Consider the following 23974-nt stretch of genomic DNA (forward strand, 5'->3'; position numbering starts at 1 on the left):
CTTGTACCAAACTCGGAAGCTACAATTGGTGCAGAACATGGCTGCTAGACTGGTCACTGGATGTTCCAGGGCCAGTCATATAACACCTGTATTGAAAGACCTCCATTGGCTGCCCATTCGCTTCCAAGCGCAATACAAGGTGTTGGTTATTACCTATAAAGCCCTAAATGGCTTGGGCCCAGGGTTCTTGGAGGACCGCCTCTCCCCGTACAATCCGCCCCGCACTCTCAGATCGGGTGGGAAACATCTTTTGTCTATTCCAAGTGCTCATTATAGTGCAACACAGAGGGCATTTTCAATCTCAGCCCCCAGATTATGGAATACCCTGCCCGACGAGCTCCGCACAGCCTCATCCCTTGATGGATTTAAGAGGATGCTAAAAACTTTCCTTTTCCGTCACGCTTTCCCCCCCATGAGTTGATGTTTTATTATCTGTTTTTAGATTGCTATTTGATGTTTTAACGCTGTTTTTTGCTGTTTTTATACTGTTTTTTAACGTGTACACCGCTATGATCTTGAAAAAGGAATAGCGGTATATAAGAATAAAGTATTATTATTATTATTATTATTATTATTATTATTATTATTATTATTACAGAGAGGCAGGCTGTCTCCATCATCACCAAAAGGTCTCAGTAGGGCCGAAATAAAAATAAGTACTCTCCCTTTTAAAATAATTGCTTCTCTTTTCTACAGGTGTTTCCAGACTGCATTGCCTTATACAGTTAGCTCTCCATATCCACATTCAACTATCCATGGCTTGAAAATAATGCCCCCCCCCAAAAAAAAAAAATCCCCCAAACAAACCTTGGTTTTGCCATTCTATATAAGGGATAAATGAGTTTGAGCTGCCACAGATTCTGGTATCCACAGACTCAAACCCGAGTAGATACCAAAAACCCACTGTATCCTATCTCTATCACACCAGCTAGGAGCATGTTGTTGGCATCCAATAATACTGTATACCTGGTGAGCAGTACTGAATTGCAGCTCTCCAGATCGTTCTTTGACCAAATGTTCAACTCCCAGTACTCCTAACCATTGGCAGAGTTGATGGGAGTTGTAGTCTAGCATCTGGAAGGCTGTAATTGTATATCTGTGGATTAAAGGTTTAAGAACATGTTATGTCACATTCAGCAGTACTGTGGCTGCTCAACAGAAGACTGGCCAAAGCCAAATAAACACACATTTTTTCATCCACTGACATAGAAACCAACAAGAGCAAGACAGCGGCTGGGGGGTGGGTATGAGAAAAGTTCAGATCCACATTTTAAGACAACACTCACAGGATCACCATGAGCCAGGCTTTCCCTCACATAATAAAATAATGCTTAGTGTATGGTCCATAATCTCCTTGGAGCAAAGAAACCATATGTGTGACAAAACAAATAAAAATGAACCGATATGCCAGCTCAAATGGAGCACTCTAACAGCTCTCTCTTAACAAATGACGTTTTATAGCAGCCATCCCCAACCTAGTGCTTGCCAAATGTGGTAGCCCAATGCAACTGGAGGACATCAGGTCGGGGAAAGTTTGTTCATAAGCTTACCCAAATCTGTGGACAAAGATGCCCTCACCCATATCACACACTGTTGACAAGCCTCTTCCATTTCTCCCTCCATTGGCCTGAGCACTGTGACAGCCCAATTAAAACATCCTCAGTTAATAAAGACAGTTGACAAACTTCATTTTGTTTTGTTAACATTTTTAAACAAAGCAACGGGGAAAGGGAATCCAATGAGAATGAGGCACAAACGACAAAAAAGAAAGAAAGAAATTATTAACAAGTAGGACAGCAAGAATATATCAGCTGTAAACTTCTAATTTTTCTGCTCTTCCTGATTAGGAGTGGTTATAAAAAAAAACTTTAAAAAAGGCAAGGGGAGAAAATGAATTCCTAATTTCCAGTGTCTGTCCCATTAAATAAAAGCACAAAAAATCCCAAGTATCTGTATACATAATTACAATACTGAAACATATATATAATATATGTGTTATAGAGGAAAGTTATGTACAGAGATGAAGATGGGCTAATTGATCTTTTTTGGCTGGACTGTGGACGGGACTGTGGACTTGAGAAAAAGCTGCCGTTTGGGGCAGGTGCATTGTGGGAAGTCAGATTCTGAAAACAACTTCATGATTTTCAAACCATTCACAACAGCAGAAAATGTGACCTAAGAAGGAGAAACTGAGCCTGCAAAAGGTGAAAGCTGAAGAGCAAAGAGGAAAAGTTATGAATGTAGGCTAGTCCAGATCTGTAGCCCTAGCCCAACTTCATCTCCAAGAGTTCAGTCTTCCATTTGTCAGCTTTCCAAGACCTTTATTTCCCACAGAATTCCTAGTTTTGATCCACAGTCCCTGCTCTTTTGCTGGTACCATTGGCCTCCCTGGACCATGTGGAAAAGAAGCCATTCCACTCTCCCACAAAGGCCCAATAAGCTGATACTGATGTGTGATAATATAAAAAGGTAAATGGGACTCCTTTCGTGGTCGCACAGCGTACCACAGAGGAAAAAAAGCTCAAATACATTCCAGTTATTTTAAAAGGACTAGTTTGCTTTTCAGTGAGGGGCGAGGGGATCAAGCATGCACCATTTAGGAATGTATTTCTACATTAACAAACTAAAACCATTTGCTCAAGCAGTTTCAACAGTCATGGTTCAGCTCTGTAAATTCTGCGAAGAGACCGTGGGGCTCTAAAATTTAGAAGCCATTCTCAGCATCTTCCCAAAACTACAATTCCTAGGAATCCTCTGGGGGAACACATGCAGATTTTTAAAAAAACAAATATTCATCAATTGGATTGAATTTGTAATGGAGATGTACCCTTAATATCTAATAAGGGATGGTGGGGGACAGAGGGGGAACTAGATGCATTTTAACAAAGGGCAAAGATTTCTAGATTGGTTTTCAAAGTACAGGGGGTTTCTTCGCCTTCGCCTTGGTGACAGATGCTCCCAAGAAACATGGCTGCCTCTCTTGTCTGCAAACAGCAGACAGTGAACAAAGATTACCTCCTGCCTTGTGTCTCAGGAATGTTTGTGCCAGTAGGACAGGGGAAGAAATCTATTTCTTAACTAAAAAAACAAAGCCTCTCTCAGTGGTTTGCCAGCAAAGGGAGGGAGGTTCCCAAACTAACTGCTCTCCTCTTTTGCTCATGAATCTTGACAGACATTTCTAGGCACCAGTAGTGTGGGGTATTCCCCTTGACCAGTTCTAAGAAACATTTGCATAGGAACAACTGAATGGCTGAGTTTGCGGACATTAGGGTCAGCCGCTCTCTCCCAACCCCAGTATGGACATATTTCCTGCCTCTGACAGCTGCACAACAGGAAAAAAGCCAACAGGTACACCGTTCACTCTGTGTGGCACATCCATGCTGGGAGAAACTTCCTGTGTCCAGGTACAGAAAGAGGCCTAGAGAGATTTCTTTTGTAAGTCTTTTGAGAGGCCATCAAATTTGGGATGGAGCTGGGAAATAAAACACTGGCATTATGAAGGTCACAATGGAAGAATTTGTTAACTTGTTGGAGCAAAGGGGTGAAAAGATCATACTTTGCTCTGAAAACTAATCTCTCTGGAAAGAGCTGGTGTATCTAGCCTGAAGTTGTTAAATATTTGTCAGGAGAGATTATTCTATATACAGTGCTTGAGAGGACCATGTTGGAGTTATTATTATTAATGTAATTAGCTCCTTGGTTAAGACTCCAAGCTTTGGGGAAGTGGAAGGGCTGTGCAGCTGCACCTGTCGGGTTTGGCAAAATTTGCACTGGGGCAGCCAGAGCACAGTGGCCATTTTATTTTGGCCCTGGTCATTAAAGGGAAGCGAGGAAACAGAGGTTCAAATTCACCTCAGGCACACAAAGGGATGTGAAAATATGGGCGCTAGGTAAATATCTTCCTATCTATTGGGGCCCTAAATTGAGTGCTTCAGTGCATAGCAGCTATTGGCATGTCACTGCTTGTCCTTTGGGTCCCCCTACCACAGTACGTCTCTGGGAGCAGCTGCCATCTTGGTCCTTGGTTGACAGGAAGCAGTTGTTGGGGCTTATGCCCCCTTCCCCAGCCCTAATCAAAAGTATGTGTCTTGCAGCACTGATGCCCCTTGGCTCTCCCCATCTTTCCCTTCTTCAGGGGGTTGCAGAGAGGCCGATTTGGGTTCCTTTTTCCTCAGTGACAACTTTCTCTCTTTCTTCAGCTTGGCTTCCTCTTTGGCTCGTTCCTTCTGCTGCTTCTTCTCTCTTTCCTTTTCCTGCTTCTCCCTCTCCTTCTGCAGTTTCCGCTCACGCTCCCTCTCCTGCTTTTGCCTCTCCTTTTCTATCTTCTCTTGCTTCTCACGTTCCTTCTCTTTCCGCTTCTCCTCTTTACTACTGCCACTCCCTGTTTTCTTGGGGCCTCCTAAGGGCATATTGTTCCCCGTTGGAGAGGGCAAGGCAGGATGGAGGCCTTCCGATACCACCACCTGGCTCTGGGCAACAGGAGGCGCTGGGGATGGGACAGCGGACACTGCCAAGGTGCCAACAGAGTGTGCTGGAGAGAAGGAAGGCCCACTTGTGCTGCTAAGAGAAACCCTTTGCTTGAGGCCGGTGAGGCTTAAGAGGCTGGCACTGGCAGACAGGGGCGGGTTCATGCGGTACCTCTCCTCATGGATTGCTCGGGAGCCATGGAGTCGGCGGGAAGGCTTGTACTGGAGCTCACCACGTGTCTCCCGCCATTTCTTCAACTGAGTGGCATTCTCCCGTTCTATCAGGGCTTCAGTAACTGGGAGATTAATCACCTGAGCAAGATGGGAAACCAGAGGAAATGTGATAAGAATACTCATACAACATCTGTAACCAACTATCTACACCCCTAACTCAGTTTATGCACCTCTTGATGCATGTACTGCGAGCTCTGCCTGTTCAAAGTAACAGCTGTGCCCTTCTTTGGACAAGCTGAGTCTGAAACTATACAGAGTTCCTCACTTTTCAACCCTGTGTGGGATTTATGATTTCATTTGTGGCTTTTTAATCAGCCAAGACAACACCAACTCAGGAATTCACTCGTTGAAAGTGAAAAAGCAGCTCCACCTGCACTTAGGTGTGTGAGAGATAGAAAATTTAGACTGAAAATCAAGAAAGGCAAAGTTTATGCAGCACTCCATGCATACCTGCACACCCTCTATCTCAATATGCAGCCCACCCAAGTTAATGTTGTTTTTCTTACAAAATTAAATTAAAAGTGAGGTTGAAAAAGCCACAAGACTTCATCTACTGTATAGTTTGCTGCTATTCTTAAAGCACAAAAAACTGAGGAATAATATGGGAGGCATATCAGTCTTTTCTGAATACTCATCCAAGTTCTTTGCAGTCAATTACCAAGAAGGGCCCACCAAACCTGCCTTAGAGCAGGAGTGGAAAGCTGTGGCTCTTAGATGTTGCTAGACTACATATCCCACCATCCTTAACTGTTCACCATTCTGGCAAGGGGTGATGGAAGCTGTGGGCCAAAAGCATTTGGAGGACCACAGCTTCCTCCTCCTGCTCCAAGAGTTATAAGAAAAACAACATGCAACATTTCTACTGATTTATCAGTAATCATTAGTATGTGTATGTATATTATTTAGTAAGCCATTAGACCTCTTCACTCAGTTACCTGGCTTCAGGATTCTGAGTGTGTTTCTATTTTAAATGACAGTGACTATGATTTCATTTTTATCTGAACAAATATGGATGTAGTTTGTGTTTATTTCTTAAGTTGCTCAAAATTTCTCTTTGGAGCAAACAGGATACAAATCTAGTCAAAGTGCTGCATATTTCATGCATGTGTATATTTACTATGTACATTGATGGTGCTACATAAACTAATAACTATAAGATAAAGAAGTTTAAAAAATCACGTATTTCTAGTCCTTGTGGTTGCTACTGAAGGGTTAGAAACATGTAAGCAATGTCTGACAGAAGATATTTGTTGGATTATCTGCTATGATGGTTTTGACCAAGACTGAAATCAGAATTGTTATAGGAAGAAAATTCTTAATTTAATTTGGTATAGCTCATTTTCATATATACAATCACTTATCTTCAATGCAGATTTTCAAGTTTCTCTAGATGCAAGCTCCTTGTTCTCTGCTTTCTTTTAATACTAATTCTTTTTTATTGTTTTATGTTAGGCTTGTTATCTTTTTCTGTGAGCTACCGAGAGAATTTGCCTTATGCTATGGCTATCAGAACAGTGTAAAGAAAGAGTTAAAATTTGGGATGGAGTATAAAGAAGAGAATGGCTCCGGGGGTGGGGTGCACTGAGGTGATATGTAGGTTGTTTTTTTAAAAAAATGAATAAGATGCAAAAGTACATGTATGTATAGAAAGAATATTAAATTTGTTTTGTTTTGTAAAATTTCAAAAAATATTAATAATAATAAAAAAAGAACAGTGTAAAGAAAGAAAGGCCAGACACCAACCTCATGGACTAGGAAGTCCTCCTGCATGGTCTGAACAGGAAGATTCCGGAGCTTCTCCATCGTCTCATACATGCCCTGGCATGAACGTAGCTTGTCCACTGAGCCCAGTGTGCTCCGGAGCAGCACCAGGCCCACCCGGAAGATTATTTTCACCCCTGGATAGAAGAGATAAGGATGAATCAGTGAGCAAGCAGCAGGAAGGCTGGACACCACAAATAAGTACATGGACACGGAGTCAGAAATGAGAACTAAAAAGGAAAGTTTATGTAGGCAGAGGAATTTAACCAAATGAATCTATGGGTACCTAAAGAAAATCAGAATACCACTAAGCCATGTCTTCTAGGGAAGGCATTTGCCTTTGTTCACTTGGTAGCATCCAATAGGCATCTGACTGAGCACTGGGAAGTAGGATGCTGGACAAGTGTCTATCCATTATCCAGCACTGACTAGCTAAACCACCAATGGGCCAGAGGCTTCTGGGAAACTCATAAGTCAGGCATTTATGCAGAAGTTCTCACCTGCAAATGTACACAGCTAATAGTACTCATTAGCAGTGGCATCACTACTAGGGTGCAAGGATTTCAGCCCATACCAGGTGACACCCCAGAAGAGGGATGACACCCAGTTGGGCTCACTGCCCACTATGGGGTGATTAGGGGGAAGCGCACCCCTCTATAGTGACAAAAAGGAAGTAAGGAAAACATTTCTAGCAGAAAATTACTGATCCCAATTGAATCAATGTGAGGGAGGAAAGCAGGTACCATATATACTTAACTATAAGTTGACCTCATGTATAAGTTGAGGACAGGTTTTGTGGCCAAAATTATGAATTTTGATATAGCCTGTGGATAAATCAAGAGTAAAACTTAAGGGCATGTAACAAAAGATCAGGATGAAGCAAAGGAAAACAATGCCAGAGAGCTTGCAAAATTCCATCAGGAATAACTGTTTGTACTCATCCTAAAGGCTGGATGAATGAGAGAATAGATGGGAGTCAGTGCTTCCAGGACAGATTACGTTCTTGCCTTTCATCAGGGGATGGTTCCTTTTTAAGTAAGAGTTACAGAATGTACACTGACCCATGGATAAGTCAGCCCAGGTTTCTTGGGTCAATTTTTTGACTAAGATTTCTGGATTTATACATGAGTATATACACTAACTGAATAACCAGACACAGAGGGCTTGATGAATACCAAAGAGGAATCAAAGGACCTCACCTTCACAGAAGAACATATCCCACACACGCAACACTGAGCACCAGGGCAAGGTTCGGGAGAAGATGCACATGAACCATTCTGTCATATACAAAATGGGATCGATTTTGTATCTCTTCAAGTGCCGGTAGGCAATGGGGGATGCTCGTCGGAGCAGGGCAAAGAAGATCTCCCCGTCCAGCTGGATTGCTTCCTGCACAAGATGAACAAGACACAACTGGGATGAGAAATGAACCTGGAGCCATTGCACTGGCAGACCACACACCTCCCTCTAACCCTTTCTTCTTTCAGTGAGAACAAAGCCAAAGAAAAGCTCACTACACCCACTTTCACATAGCAATAGCAATAGCAAGTACATTTCCATACCGCTTGTCAGTGAACTAGCACTCCCTAAGCGATTTAGTGTATAAGCCAATTGCCCCCAACAAGCTGGTTCCTCATTTCACCAACCTACGAAAGGGTGGAAGGCTGAGTGAACCTTGGAGTCCTCCTCTAGGACTTAACTTAACAACGTTGTGGCTCTATTACCAGCATTTAACAACTGTGCCACCAGGGCTCCTTATGCTGTGTTTGTAGCCTCTGCATGTGGCAGAAGAAATGGGAAGGACAGAGATAGTAATAGTAGGTCTGAAGTGGCCCCAATAAGTACAGTTAGCAGCTTCCATGAGCTGGAAAGCTTACCTTATGTTTTTAAGTAATGGTTCTGTGATTTTTAATTGCTTCTGTGTTCTGTGATTTTTAACAACTGTGTAAAAGTCTGAAAACCAGAGATGTTTCCCCAATATCAAAAGCTAGAAACATCATCTGTCAACAAGAGTGTAGCTACAAGGCAGAGAGCAAAGTGAGGATGTTGCTCCCCCAAAACAAGAATTCTGCTCCTCCCCAAGAAATTTCCCTTCAATCTCCAAATTTCTAGAACTGCTGTAACTTCACTTGAGCATTTAGCATTAGAATTTAGACAGCCAAATAAAAGGAATAGGTGTCCAGCAAATAGAAGAGTTCTGATGTTAACAGCTATGACCTTTGAAGTCCTACATGGCTTTGGTCCAGACTTCCTAAAAGACCTATCTCCCCATACAAGTCTACTTGAGTTCTAAGGTCTTTGGAGGAAGGCTTTCTCAGTCCCAACATCTTCACAGGCACAGTTGGTGAGGGCATGAGAGAGAGAGACTTCTCAGTGGCTGCTCCTAGACTGTGGATGTCTTTCTGCAGGAGGCTTGATTAGCCCCTTCACTGATCTCTTTACTCTAGCAGGTAAGACTTTTTTATTTAGGCAGACATTTGATTGATTTCAATCATATGGCAGTACATTATTTAAAATGATACCTTCCATTTTTATTTAGTATGTTTTAATAATATTTAAATGTATTTTAAAACTATTTTGGCTATGTGTTTATAATAAACCTGATGTATTTTTTTAAAAAATCTACAGTACATTTCTTAGCTAAACTTTTATTTTCAATTTTATAAATTGCCTTGGGTCCCACGACAGAAGAAACTAAAGTAACAACAACAACAATGTTCAATATCTAATTTTCTGTAAAGCTTGAAATTTGGGGACTGAAGGACAATTTCACTGGGGGAAAGCATACTTCTTTGGAGGGCAATGTCCTCATTATGGTCCCCTGTTTATCAATTAATGTCTCCTCTGCAGACATTAAAAGACAGCATTTCTGTCAAAATAAAACTGCACTAGGTTCATATGAAAAGAATGGGGATCCTGTGGCCTTGCAGGTGATGCTAGGCTTCAACTCCAACCCAATCAAGTATAGCATTGTCAATGGGCAAGGATGATGGAACATTAGTTCATCAACATGTGAAAGGCCCCAGATTCCTCATTCCTGCCCTAGTGAAATTGATAGCCTGGAGAAGAGAAGGTTAAGAGGTGATATGATAGCCCTGTTTAAATACTTGAAGGGATGTCATACTGAGGAGGGAGCCAACTTGTTTTCAGCTGCTCCAGAGACTAGGACCCAGATCAATGGATGCAAGCTACAGGAAAAAAGATTCCACCTCAACATTAGGAAGAACTTCCTGACAGTAAGGGCTGTTCGACAGTGGAACAAACTCCCTCAGAGTGTAGTGGAGTCTCCTTCCTTGAAGATCTTTAAGCAGAGGCTGGATGGCTGTCTGTCAGGGATGCTTTGATTGAGAGTTCCTGCATGACAGGGGGTTGGACTGGATGGCCCTTGTGGTCTCTTCCAACTCTATGATTCTATGATATAACTGGGGGGTGGGAGATCCAAAACAAACTAAGAACATTGCTTCAAATTTAATTAATTCTTAACACAATCTCACCCCACCCGTTTTTCAGTATGAATGTTCTTGTTATAACCAAATGGTGGGAATCATGCAAATCTCCAAATGTTGCTGAACTTCAACTCCCAGTAAGCATTGTCAATGGTGACAAATAAGGGGAACTGCAGTCCAACGGCATCTTGGAAATTGCATGATTCTAACTCCTGCTTTATAGTATTAAAGAATTCTTACAAAGCAATCCCTACCCACCTTTACTTAGAGTTAATTAAATAATACTCCAGTAAGCATGATTAAGTTTGCAGTCTTAGTCTGTTAATCTTATAAAATCAGCAGAGTGTGCATACATCTGCTACAGAATGAAAATATGTCATAGGGAGAGGAGAGAGTTCCTTTGTTTTTAGATCTGGGAACACATCACAAGACCAGAAACTAATCAGACTAATGTTTGGGAATGACATGTTTTTTGGACTACAGTTCCTAGAATTCCCCCTCCATGGTGGCTGGAAGATTCTAGAAGTTGTAACCCCAAAAAAGTAATTTTTCCAAGTGTATCCCCTTGCTCCTGCAGGAAATAATTCCCTTATAAGAGGGTGTTTGCTGTTCACAGGATTTTTTTGTTTATATTTACTTATTTAAAACTAACTAGCTGATTAATCAGGCCCTCTAATCTACCTGACTAATCAACTAATGAACTGCAGCCCTAATTTTAAAATGGGTTGACTTTTCAGAGGTTGGTGAGTCTACCTGCCCATCAACAACAGAGGGATTCTACCCATAATCAGTTGCATGCAAGAAATCACAATCCTGGAAAGAAATGGGCCAAGCTAATTGACTCCATACAGCCTCAAGATCAGTCATGTGGGTTTACTTTTAGGTTGATTAAAAAGAAGGTAAGTGAAACCGGTTAGAAACCAAACTCTAGTAAGTAATTCAGATGAGTCAGGCCCAGAGAAAAAAAGAAATAAAAGAAAGCATTTTTCTTTAAAAAAAAAAAAAAGAAGGGCTCCTACCCTGCAGGAGGCCACTCTTCTCTCAACAAAGCAAATAACTGAGCTATCCTGGCATAACATTACAATGCACAGTCAATGTAGAAGTACTGTGATGGGACAACTCCCACCCATAAAAATCTTTTGAGATATACAGAAAGCTTTCTTTGTGAATAACCCAGGCATACTGCCTTTCCTCATGGAAATGCAGTCATACTCACCAGTCCAGCACTATAATAACCAGGGAGGTATTTCTCACAGATTTGTACCAGGCACCAGAAAGCTTGCTGCGGAGAAAGATGGAGAAATTCTCAGCACAGGTCACCCCCCCCATGGCTGGGCACTCCTTCCAGGAATCTTGACTTGCTCCCCCCACACACAGAATCAGCTAGTTCTAATCAATTCAGAAAGGTCAGCTCTCATTCCCAAAACTGCTACCTCCTCTGTCTTGGCTGCTATCTTTCCTTTATGATAAGCAAGAGACAAGTGCCAAGAGCTACAATGAGGCTGATGCCACACTGCAGAATCAGTGCAGTTTGATACCATTTTAACTGTCATGGTCCCATCCTATGGATTCGTGGGATTTGTAGTTTGTTGTAGCATCAGAGCTATCTGACAGAGAAGGCTACATATCCCACAAAACTACAAATCCCATAATTCCATAGCACTGAGCCATGGCAGTTAAAGTGGTGTCAAACTGCATTCATTCTGCAGTTCAGATGCAGCCACTGGCCACAGGGATACCATCCACAAAACAGCTGTGGACCTTTTCAAGTTTCTTTATATTAGTGTCAATGTTGTGCATGTACATCATATAGAAAGTTGGAAGCAGCTGGGAGCAGCAGAGGAAGGTGCCAGGCTTCTAGCAGACAAAAAAAAAATCACACTCTAAAACACAGAGATTCACCAAAGAAAGAGCCCACTGGGCAAGCCTGATGTGAGTCACTCTGTCGCCACCAAGTCGCCAAGATTTCCAGATTTATGACGTGTCTCACATTTCAGCCCTCTCAAGTTCTGTGCTGATGTAGACAACTCAGGAAGTGTGGCTCCTTCCAAAGCATGTTGAATGTATACCAAACCTTTCTGAGAGAACTCAAGTTCTCAAACAATCTGTCGCCCTCCCCATCATCCCTCAACATGACAGTGCAGTTCCTCACCTCCGCAGGCATATGCATCAGCAAAACTGCAGCCACAGGAGCCTGGGCTTGGCAGTAGCCTTCTTCTGGCCGAAAGATGGTGTAGGCTTTCAGGATACGGTAAAGGTCCTGCTGCCTGTGATGGAAGAGATGAATGAAAGCTGGGAAATCAGAGTCTTTCCTTTCATCGAGGGAACAGCCAATTCAATTGCTGGCTTTTAGAAATGATTGGAGATGTAAATCTAGGGCACACTAGTTCAAGTTTAAGGCCAGCTGACAGAATAATTATGCACCTCATTTCATTGGGGTATTTCATTAGTCAGAGGGCATAGAGAACTGTCTAGGATCAGGTTTTCCAAGCCACAAGCCACAATACACTTGGGAAAACAAGGAGAGAATCCTATTAACCATGAACAGAAAGTGAGGAGGTGCAAGGAAAGGAGGAAGGTAACATGAATGAGAAGGCAAGGAAAAAGCAACACCAGGAAAATAATCCTAGTATGTTTAGGAAGTTTTCTAATGTGGAGTGGGTACAGTTTCAAAAGGTCTGAAATATGCAAGAGGAACATGGTGGCTTTACAACCCTAGATGGGATGGTCTCTGGATGCTCTACAAAATGCATCTCCCTTTTCCGCTCCTTCCTCACCCATGTCCGCCCCGAGCTGCAAACATCTCATGGAATGGAAACTGCCTATGTAGGTCCTTCTCAATCACATCAAGCCATTTGGGATCTCCAGGCTGTCGCTCCAGTTCCTAAGCAAACAGGCAGATAAAAAGAGGGAAAAAGTGGGAACCTGAAGAGCAAAGGGCAGGGGTGGAAAGCACCAAGGGGCTGCTATAGCTGAACCTTCCCTTTTATCCAACAGCTCCATTCGTGGAAAGGATTCCAGGACGAAGAGACAGGCAAGAGAGACAAGCATCTGCCCCCACCCCTTCCATATGGACTCTCTCGTCCCCACAAAAGGCTAACTACTATCTGATGTTCTATAAACTGAGCATAGAAATGATTACTTTTTTGTGATTGCAAATCCCAGAATCCCCCAGCCAAGAACACACTGCTGGCTGGGGGGTTCTGTGAGTTGAGGTCACAAAAAAGTAATTCTTTAAGCTCAGTCCATAAGAAGGATGTTGATGAGCTTTTATGTGTTAGAAGTGTTTGTGGTAATTTTATTCTTCTGTTTGATGCTATTTGCACAGTATTTGGAAAGATTTGCCTGCTGAAAAGTGAAGTATAAATCATTGTAAAAAATAAAGAAACAGTACTCTGCCTTCTCCCAGTGATACAGTAGCACCAAACAACACTCAGAAATACCTCAAATTTCCCTGGATTTTGATCCAGAAGATCCTTGCTGTTGGACAGAAGTTGCCATGCTTTGGCCCGAAGGGATGAAGGAATTCCCTTACGGCAGCGCAGTTTCACCTGCAATAACATGGAGAGGTTATAAATAAAGGAAATAAACACACACACAAACAGCCAACTAATACAAACTGGGGTCCTTTCTTCTAGTCTCTAGGAACAAGAGTACTTCAGAGCTGATCTCTGCTCACCTTCTGGAATCTGCGTGAAAGCCATTTATCCCAATGGGAAAACATGTCCAGCCACTTGAGTTCTCTCTGTCTGGCCACATCCACAGGGATAGCGCTTTCCCTGCAACAAGAAAAATGGGAGAGAACATGGAAAATGAGCTAAGAAATGAACGCCTGTGACCTCTGCCCAACTTTGAATATAATTCTATAGAAATCAAGTTTATGTGCTTATTTTGCAATAAGCTACATGCCACTTCTGTTATTCAGGGGAACAGCTATGCAACACACCAGAGCCTCACCCCTGAGATCTGACATTTCTCAGAGAAATAGTTATAAGCCCATCTTTGAAAAAGGAAAATGACACAGCCACACTGAGAAGCAGATAAAAGAAAGTGGCTTGCTCTTTAAGTGAGAGAAGGCACTGTGTATCACTCTCTAGGTTTATTGTGAATCTCTTTCCATCTAATACTTTCAGCATTTTACAACCACACTGAAATGTCCTATACAGTGGGCCCTCTCCTTAGTGCAGGTGGCGGTGCGTGCGCGCACACCATTGTTTTTATCATTGCACAGCTTCCGCGTAAGCAGAAAGCCACTTTTAGTGTGCCCGCATATGGTGCGGGTGCACTGCACCAACTTATCCCCAAACTGATTTCTACATGTACCATGAACTGCAGTAAATACAAATGAATGGGTCTTGGAGCAAATCAGGTCTGAACTCTCCCAAGCATCAAAATGACTAAATTGAGGCTGTTATACTTTGGACGTATCAAGATGACTGGCAAAGTGGGAGGCAGTGGGACTCATATGACAGGTGGATTAATTCAGTCAAAGAGGACACCACAGTCCTGAGTGTGCAAGAGCTAAGCAGGGCAGTTGATGACTACAGATCCTGGAGATCTCTCATTCATAAGGCTGCCATAAGAAAAGGTTGATTTTGCAGCAAATAACAATAACCCCATCCTGAATACATATCAGCCTTGAAATGTCATTGGTGTTCAGCTAAACGAAGGGAGGCTGACAAAATTCCTTTTAGTTGTGCTTCTCTGTTTGTTCATATACAAATGGAGTCAGGTGCCTCACAAAGAAAACCCCTGGATTAGACTTTGGTCAAATTCTCTGTCCTGGCGTTGTAGCCTACAAGATTATGGAATGAGAAGGGCCAAGATGGTTTCCTCACTATGTCACTTGAGATCATGTTCTCGACAGGCCTCTGCAATAAAAGACCTCTGCAATAAAACATTTGTGGTTTTTCACAATCCCTTCTGGCCGCCAAGCACACCAACTATGTACATGAGCAGACAAGCGCAAGCCTTACAATGAACTCAGCTTTCAAAAGCAAACACAAAATGAAACATCAAAGAACAATCGAACTACCACTGTTGAAACTAGGAAACATTTCGGCCTAGTTCTGACTCAGGATTAGTTAGGCTACTTAGGAGAGAATGCACAGAGTGACAAGCAAACTCCTAAATCCTGGAACAAGAAGCCAAACTAAATCCACGTAAGAGAAAAAGACAAGGCACACAAATTCATATGCTACAGACACACACTAGCTTTTGCCAAGGAGCCTCAGGGAAGGCAATCATATGGAAGAAATTGGGCAGGGCTCCTTTTAAGAGAACTCAGCAAGAAACAGGAAGGGTGTGTGCCAAACAGGAAGTGGGGGGGGGCTGATTAAAAGGGAAAAAAGGCAAGAAAGAAACTGGTTGGCTGGGAGAGAAGAGGAAGAGGATTTTTCTCCCACAACCACACCTCAAAAGTACTCATTGCTGGCTTTTGTGGTGCTTCCTTTCACTGCTAAGCAACCCAAGGCCACCAACACTATTCAGTTTAGCTGTATCCTATATACAGAAGCCACATGAAACAGCCTGCTATTCACATCCCAACAATGAAGCAACATGAGGAAAGAAGCTCTGGGCTTGACCAATATTCCCATGTTAGAAGTGGCGACATCAGCCTGTTCCCCCAGTAGCCCTTCCATCAAGTTACAGAAGAGGAAGACACAAGAAGAAAGGCCACCCCACTTTCTCCCTAGCTAAGGAAATTAGTCATTTTTCACTTCTTTACTATTTGAAAAATTTACCTTCCAGGTGGTCATGCTAAGGCAACTGAACATCCATCTATATTATAGCTGGCCATTATATAAACCTTATAGCTTAGAAAAATGTAGCCATCAATTCTTTAGATTTCCTTTCCCCTCCGCATACCTTGTTCATTGTGTGTCATGTCTTTTCAAACAGTAAGTCTTAAGGCATTTATTTTTACTGATGTGTTAACCATTCTGGGAGGCTTTCCAGCTGAAGCGGTAGAAACACACTGAGTAAATAGTACACACTTTTCCTCCTTTGATCTCAAACCAGCACACAATGGGCTTCATTTTATTCTTACAACAATCTGTACTCATGTAACTGATGGGTATTCAGTCTATACCCAATACATGATATACAGGTCAAGTGATCTATATAGGTAGCCCTCCACATTTGCAGCTTTCACTTTTGCAGATTTGTTATTGTTACAGTTTATTCATGACAACCAAATACAGGTTATAGCCATCCTTTTGCAGATTTGATTATTTGCGGTTTTGATTAATATGTTTTCTCTAGGAATCTCTAAGACAGTGGTTCCCAACCTTCCTAATGCCGCGACCCTTTAATACAGTTCCTCATGTTGTGGTGACCCAAACCCATGAAATTATTTCTGTTGCTACTTCATAACTGTAATTAAATAGGTGTTTTCCAATGGTCTTAGGAGACCCCCATGAAAGGGTAATTCGACCCCCAAAGGGGTCCCGACCCATAGGTTGGGAACCACTGCTCTAAGACCTCCAGTGCAACACTGCTGGAAGTTGGCCATAGAGTTGTGCTGGAGAAGCATTTCTCTAGACATTTGTAAGTCCTCCAGCATGATTTTATGACCAACTTCTGGCAGAGTGGCACTGGAAGACTTGGGGATTCCTAGAGGTCTTCTCTGAGGTAAAAAGAATAGTGTTTATTTGCAGTTTTCCCACATTCACAGGGGTCCTTTACCCTAACCCCAGCAAATGTGAACAGGCAGGCCCAGCCTGAAGAAAGAGAGCCCTCCCTCCATGATAACTGTCATCCTTCAGCCTGTGAGGGAGTGAACAGGTAGGCCCAGCTCCACCAGGGCTAGCCTGAAGAAGAAGAGCCCTCCCTCCAGTCCATCTGCCTTGGTCCAGGCCTCAGAGAGAGAGAACATTGGACCTCATCCCCTTTCCCACCACCATTCCCTTCTCCTTTTGTGTCATGTCTTTTAGATTGTAAGCCTGAGGGCAGAGAACCGTCTAATTAAAAATAATAATTGTAAGCCGCTCTGATAGCCATTAGGGCTGAAGGGTGAGGTATGTATAAATAAATAAATAATATGGGCAGACCACTGCACATAAAGTTAATGAAGTAGATTACAGAAACAGGATGATAAAATCCTGTTTCACAGTCTAAACTGGGATGGTTTGTTGTCCAAGGCAGGAGCCAGCCTTGACTATGGTTACACCTAAACATTAGGAAGAACTTCCTGAAAATAAGAGCTTTTCGACAGTGGTACACACTCCCTTGGAATGTGGTGGAGTCTCCATCTTTGGAAGTTTTTAAACAGAGGCTGGATGGCCATCTGTTGGGAGGTGCTTTGCTTCTGTGTTCCTGCATGGCAAGGGGTTGGTCTGGATGGCCCTTGTGGTCTCTTCCAACTCTAGAATTCTGAACAAGGTGAAGGCAGAAAACAGACACACACACTTGGACTGCAAGCCAATGGTAGCAAATTAAAGTGGTTTCATCTAAAACAGAGTTGGGATGTAAGGCAGGTGAAAAGAAAAATACATGATAATGAATCCAGGCTCTTATATTCTCCCCAATAACTCAGAAGACTCTTAACCTCTCTCTCTCTTCCAATCCAAGACTGTTCCAGATGGACCTAAGTGAACTGAACTGCAAAGGATGCTGGGAGTTTGATCTTCAACCACACCAAGGAAAAGACTTCTCCTTTCATTGCTAACCCCACTTGACTCCCAATACCTGCAGATCTATTCCCACTGGCCACTGTCTTCTTTGCTGATCATTCTCCCTCAGTAACTGGCTTTCCTTGGAGGGTTCCACCTCAAAAGGCAGCTGAATAATGACAGAAGGTAATACAGATGGTCCAGGGGGAACAGCAGCTAATCCACATCCAAGAAGAGAACCTACACACAATTGGTTCTGCCCTCCCCTTCCAGAAAACAAAGCTCCAACCCCCAGACAGGCATCAGCTGAAACAAAAACAAAACAGACCCTAATCCCTTAGGCAAACACACTCCATTGCTATCCATTATACTACAAAGGAGCAAACCTCCCAGTCAGCAGACTACACAATCACCAAAAATTTGCACTCATCAAACTAGCAACTAAAAACATGTTCAGCAACTGAAATCCATCACCATTCTCTACAAACTGGGACTGCTCTAGGCAAATTTACATTTTCATATTTAACAGTTGCACTAAACTTTTCTTTTTGATTGAATTTGAAATCTTTGGGCCTACTCAACACCATTACATTTTATAAAGGCCTGTAATAAGGGATAATAAGACCAGTTCCTGAAGGCTGCATCCAAACTTTGTTTTAACTTGTTGCAAGTTGCCTTGAATACCACACTAAGAAGAAGGAAGGGATATAAATTATTTTTTTTAAAGAATGATTATTACTGAGGTACCTTTTTGAATTGCTACTCCCAAAATCTGCCAGCCAACATGGCTATACTGGTTGGGGGACTTGGGGAGACATAATCCAAATAAGTCCAAGTAGTTGTGGCTGTGTGACTTCAAGTTGCTTCTGATTTATGGTGACCCTAAAGCAAAAGTATCATAGGTTTTTCTTGGCAAAAACTGTTCAAAAGAGGTTTGCCTTTGCTGTCCTCTAGGGCTGAGAGAGTGGGACTTGTTGAAGCCACCCAGCGAGTTTCCATGACTGAGCAGGGATTCAAACCATTGTCTCCCAAACATTCAAACCTACACCACGCTGGCTCTAAGATTATTCGTCATTATATCCAACAATCCTACTCTATCTTATCCCTGTGGAGAAGGAAGGTCCCTCTACTTGCAACTGTTAATCAGAAACCACTTCTTCAATGGACACCTTGCCTTCAGGCTTCTCTGCAGCACCTGCCTAGCAGTTGAAGACAAAGGGCAAGACTACACAGGCATCTTGTCTAAACCAGAAAGACAGTGCTTATATTCTTAATTATTATGATGTATGCTGGGGAAAGAGAGTTGACATCCAATGAAGTTTTCTTCATCAAATCATGAAGTCACCATAGTTCTCTTCTTCCTCTTTTTAATAAAGGCTCAGATTCACATATGGCTGCTTAAACCAGAGCCAACTACACTCTGAAATGACAGCTAAGCTAATTTTAAATTCACAAATACAAACTGTTTACATAACCCAAGAAGTAAAGGAAATAAGGGGTTATTCCATATTCCCCACATTTAAAAACAGATTAAGCTTTTGGGATGACTTTGATGAATTAAAAGATGACCCTCATCCTTCACCCAATCTTACCATTGTCACTTAGGAACTAAGTGAAGTGGGACAAGTTATAATATGGGGCTTAACATGTGTCTGAAGGCCATACATAAGTATATTCTTACATAGCTGCACATCCTGCATAAGCTTCTAATTCAACCTAGAATCTCCCAGCTTTCAAGAACCAGGATGGACAGCTAACCAAAATGCTGTGACCAGAGCCTGGAAAAGCTCTTTCTTTAGACAAACTCCCAGAATTTCCTAGCCAGCATCTTTCCCAAGTTCAGGACATGACAGTATTGACAGAGTAAAAGGCAGCAAGGGGCATTCAAAAGCTTTTCTTTAACAACAGCACATGTACATGCTCACACAAACATCATATCAGAATCTTGATAAATTGATTTTTGTGGCAGCCTCATCCATACGCTTTCCCCATCTGGACTGCAAGCTGCTTTAAAACTGTTAGAAGCTGTGAAGGCAGCTTGCAAATGATGGCATGCAAGGGGTGATGGAGGAGAAATACGGGAAAGGGAGTGGTACTGTTCAAAATAAGCAAACAGAAGCCATGCTTTGGGTGTAAATATCCACTTTTTAAGTCCTGAGAGGAACCTTGAATAATGCTTCTTCAACAGCCAAAACCTGGTGTGTGGAACCTGTGATCCTGGCAGAGGTAGCTGGACTACAACTCACATCATGCCTAACAACTGGCCATGGTCACTAGCATTGATAGGAGTCAAAGCCCAACACCATCTGAAATGTCACTGGTCATCCAATCTCACTTTCTGTTGTTGCTGTTGTGTACCTCCTAGTTATGTCTGACTTATGGCAACCCTATCAGGTGGCTTTCTGGGGCTCAGAGGTCACCCAGTGGGAAATTGATGGCTTTCACGGCTGAAACCCATAGTTTTTTGTGGGTTTTTCAGGCTATGTGGCCATGTTCTGGAAGAGTTTACAGGAAGAGCCTGTATCTATGGGTAGCATTTTCAAAGAATGGTGGCATGGAGGTGTGTGGGGTATCTATACTGTGTGACTCTTGGTGTGTGTGGGGGGGGGGGGGATGATTTGCATGTTAATCTGGTTGTCTGTTGTTGAATGGCAATGGTGAGAGGAATATGTGAGAAGACTTTGTGTCTATTTAATTAGCGATCCATTGTCTGCTGGGAAGCCCCCTGACCCTGGGTGATGTTCATTTGCAAGTGCTGAGTCTTGATTTTAGTGTTTTTCAGGACTGGTACCCAAATTTCTTTCTGTGTCACCCAGTGGGTTTCCATAGCCAAGCAGGGAATCAAACCCTAATCTCCAAAGTTATAGTCCAACACTCAAACCACTACACCACACTTTACCCAGAAAGAGCCTAAGTTCAACGAAGAGCAGCAAGACTCAGTCAGATGTGCAGTGCATCCTTCCCCACATCCCATCTCCAAAGGAGACTATGAAGTGACAGGGCAGCAATTGAGCAACTCCTTATCTCATCTTCTCCTGTAAGAAGACTGAATGGAAATGTCGGCATGTAGTTGCTTCCTTTGTCCGCACAGGTTAGCAACTACTCGTATAGAAATTCTACACATATTTGCTTAATCTTTAGCAAGCCCACATCCAGAAGCAATGAGTTTCTCTGTTGTTTTTCTCATCTCATTAACAGAGACTGTGCAGAGATGATGCCAACTGGACTATTGTCACAAACTGGTTGTTCTTGAGAGTATCTGGAGTCACACTACTATAGCTAATAATACAGCACAACCTGCCATCACAAAACAAGTTTGGGATGAAGTTCAGCATACAACAAATATAGACACTGTCACAATGAGTTACCCAGAAGAGCACCCAGCACTCTTCCAATAAAACTGGACACCTAAAGAAATGGTTCAGATTGCAGGCCAATGAGGGCAACATTCAAGCAGAAGAGGAAATACAGAGTTATGGGGAAAAATGACAGTGATGAGTTCCTAGTCATATTTGTGCTGAAGAAATGAATCATTCAGAGTAAGAAAAGAACTGTATTGAAGTGTTACAGTTCAGGTTCAGGGAGATATAAAACAATTGTTGTTGTCCCAAAAGAGTCAGGACGCTAACTTTTCCCAAATCATCAATCAGGCAGTTTCTGGAGCATTAGGAAGTATCTCGGCTATTTAGTCAGAACTTCTGACCTCTCCTGTTTTGGAAATGACATCTTCTTGAACTATTTTGACCTGAACAGAAGACCACCATACACTCCAAGTGTGGGCCACCATCTCATTGATGAGAAGTACCCTAACCTAGGCTATTTATTTATTTACTGTATTTATATAGGCTAGGATTCTAGATGGAGTATGTGGTCTACTTCTCAAAGGGGCCCTAGCTCTTATCCAGAGGAAAATGAGAAGTAGTTTGAAATAGCTTATAAGGGAGTTACAGATTTGGGAAGAATCTTTGCGTAAGGTGCTGCTCAAACCTTTCCCAAGCAGGTATTCTCCAGGTGTGTAGGACTACATCTTACACCATCCCTATCTGAATAGCAACTGGCTTAGCTGGCTGGACCACTGTACGTTTTCTCCTTCCCCCTTCCTTGGTAGTATGAGACTTGCCCTTTTAAGGCGTAATCCTTGTTTTCCCCTCTTCCTAATTCATCATCCTACGTTTGGAAGGTACCAAATTTGTACACCTGACCCTTGACGTCTTCAGAAACGGACTGTAACTCTCAGGCCGCTAATACTTACAGAGCAACAGCATACTGGCTGCCTCCTAAGAAGCCATATTTGTCGGTCTTACGGTACGCCAGCCCATTGATCTCGGAATCCGAACCCAAGGAGCTCGCATCGTCGAGGAACCCGGGTCCGGTCAGAGACTCCAAGGTGCCCGACATGAGGCTGACAGAATCCAAGTAGCTCAAGGTGTCGGACGCCGGAGGGGGCTTGGAGGCCACAGTGCCCAGACTGGACTGGGAACCCATGTCCTGGGGTGGTGGCGCAGAGACGTCGTGTGGCGCCAAACCTTTGGGCGACGTGGGTGAGGTCTTTTCCGGCGGCGTTAAAGGGCTGGGCGCCACCACCACCACGGTCGGCGATGCTGGCGGAAGCGGGAGGGATTTCACCGGCGTCTCCTTTGGCGCGGCCGCAGGGGACGCCGGCATCCCATCCTCATGAGGCAACGCCTCTGATGTCCCTTCCTGGTGGGACGGTGTCGCCAATGTCCCGTTTACCGTCACTGTGGAAGCGTCCACCGAATTGGGCACCAAAGTGCCATCCTCAGAGCCCACTTGGGCTGGAGAGGCCAGCTTTCCAAGGGACATCTCTGCAGTCATTGTGGTTAGTGACACCTCTGCTGCTGCTGCTGTCGAGGCCTTGGTCCACACGACCGTTTCCATTGTTGCTGCGTTGTCTGTTGCCAGGGTCAAGGCTGACATGTTGGCTCCTCCAGGCCCTGCTGGTGCCACAGGGGCTGCTCCCTTGAAGGCATGGAGGACGGAGCGGGGGGCGTTGTTCCTGGGAGGCGGCGTCGGGGGCTCCCCAGCCCCGGCCTCCATTGCAACCCAGGGGCCCCCTCCCCTCCCGAAGTAGGGACGCGGCCTAGCAGCCCAGCCGAAGCCTGAGCTAAAGTGGGGAGGGGGAGGGAAAGGGGGGAGGGAGCCCCAAAGCCTCGCACTCCCCCCTTCTCTGGCCGGACGGCAGAAAGCAACAGCAGCGCTGAGGGGGAAGCGGCCACCCCGAGCTGCGCGCGCAGCTTCGTCCCGCCCAAGGCAGAGGTTCAGCCAATGAGCGTCGAGGAGGAAAAGCGTTTCAGCCAATCGTGGGAAAGGAAGGGAAAGAGCGAGTGAGGGCGTGAACATGGGGGTGGGAAACGTTAGAAAGCGAACCAATCGGAATGGAGAACGGGATGGTACGCAGCCAATCACTGAGGGGGACTTGAGAGACGGCTATCAAAATGAGGAAGGGCGGTGATAGGGAACTTACTCAGTCGATAGGCGGGACTAGCGGGAAGCCTCTGCCAATGGGAGGTAACGACCCAGAACCAGGAATCCGGGCGGCCGGGGAAGAGGAACCAATCACAGGGGAGCTGACTATGGTTATTGTCAGATGGATTAAAAGAAGGCGGGAGCTTCAAGGGTTGTTTAACCAATAGGAAGAAGAGCCGGCAAAGGTTCTCCAATCACCACCGTGATCGGGAAAAAAACAAAGTCCCATATAAGTCCGGAACGCGCGTGACGTTCACGAGCAACATCAATTCCCGTCGAATCAAGAAGTAGCTGAGCCCAGCTGTGTTGAGTGGCGTGCTTTACAACCAATCGGACGCGTCAAGGTATGAATATGGGCGGCAACGTTTCTAACGCCGGCGAACCCTGTGGAAGGCCAGAGAGCGCTGTTGAGGGGGAGGTTTCCTCAGAGCCATGGGCGGGGTCTTGCTTTTGATTGACTTACGCCTCTGCTATTCACATTTGAGATGTGTTAAGGTTGGGGACCAATGAGGAAACGGTGGGGGTGGGTGATTGACTGACTGAAAGAGTGATTGGCACAGAATTTGACGAATAGGAAGCCAGAGGCAGTGTCCAACGTGACTAGCATTTTCCGGAACCGAGCCTGAATTGTTCTTGACCAAACTCCCAGCAGCCTTTGCTGCGCGACTGACGTCATTGCGTCACGTACGGCCTAAAGGCTAACTGTCCTATCATCACCGAAGAGCTATAAGAGTTCCTCTCAGGTCCAAAACACACTGCAGAAATAATCCAGTTTGAGAGCGCTTTAACTGCCCTGGCTCAGTGCTAGTGAGCCCTGGGAAGCGTAGTTCCTTGTGGCATCAGACCTCTCAGAGAGAGAGAGAGAGAGAGAGAGAGAGAGAGGGCTAAATGTCTCACAGAACCACGGTCCCCAGAATTCCCTAGCACTGATCAGGGCAGTTAAAGCGGTCTCAAACTGGAGCGTGTG

The 23974-nt window shown here is 43.9% G+C and overlaps 1 protein-coding gene across 2 annotated transcripts; it reads right to left on the reverse strand.

The window, feature by feature from the left end:
* Positions 1-1689: 1689 nt before the first annotated feature.
* LOC149303816 (TBC1 domain family member 10B-like) lies at positions 1690-22751 on the reverse strand. Of its 2 annotated transcripts, XM_089479663.1 has the most exons (9): positions 21773-22751; positions 13587-13686; positions 13351-13458; positions 12685-12791; positions 12060-12174; positions 11124-11189; positions 7661-7850; positions 6444-6598; positions 1690-4778 (listed from the first exon to the last, which is right to left on the reverse strand). In XM_089479663.1, exons 1-9 carry the CDS (start codon positions 22576-22578, stop codon positions 4074-4076), a joined length of 2352 nt encoding a protein of 783 aa, XP_089335789.1. In that variant the 5' UTR covers positions 22579-22751; the 3' UTR covers positions 1690-4073. The 2 variants fall into 2 exon arrangements, with proteins under 2 accessions (XP_089335789.1, XP_089335790.1); XM_089479664.1 differs by lacking the exon at positions 11124-11189.
* Positions 22752-23974: the final 1223 nt, after the last annotated feature.

This window comes from Sceloporus occidentalis, unplaced genomic scaffold (assembly GCF_023333645.1).
Source record: "Sceloporus occidentalis isolate IW3139 unplaced genomic scaffold, rSceOcc1.0.p SCAF_14, whole genome shotgun sequence".
In the NCBI taxonomy this organism is placed as follows: Eukaryota; Metazoa; Chordata; class Lepidosauria; order Squamata; family Phrynosomatidae; genus Sceloporus; species Sceloporus occidentalis.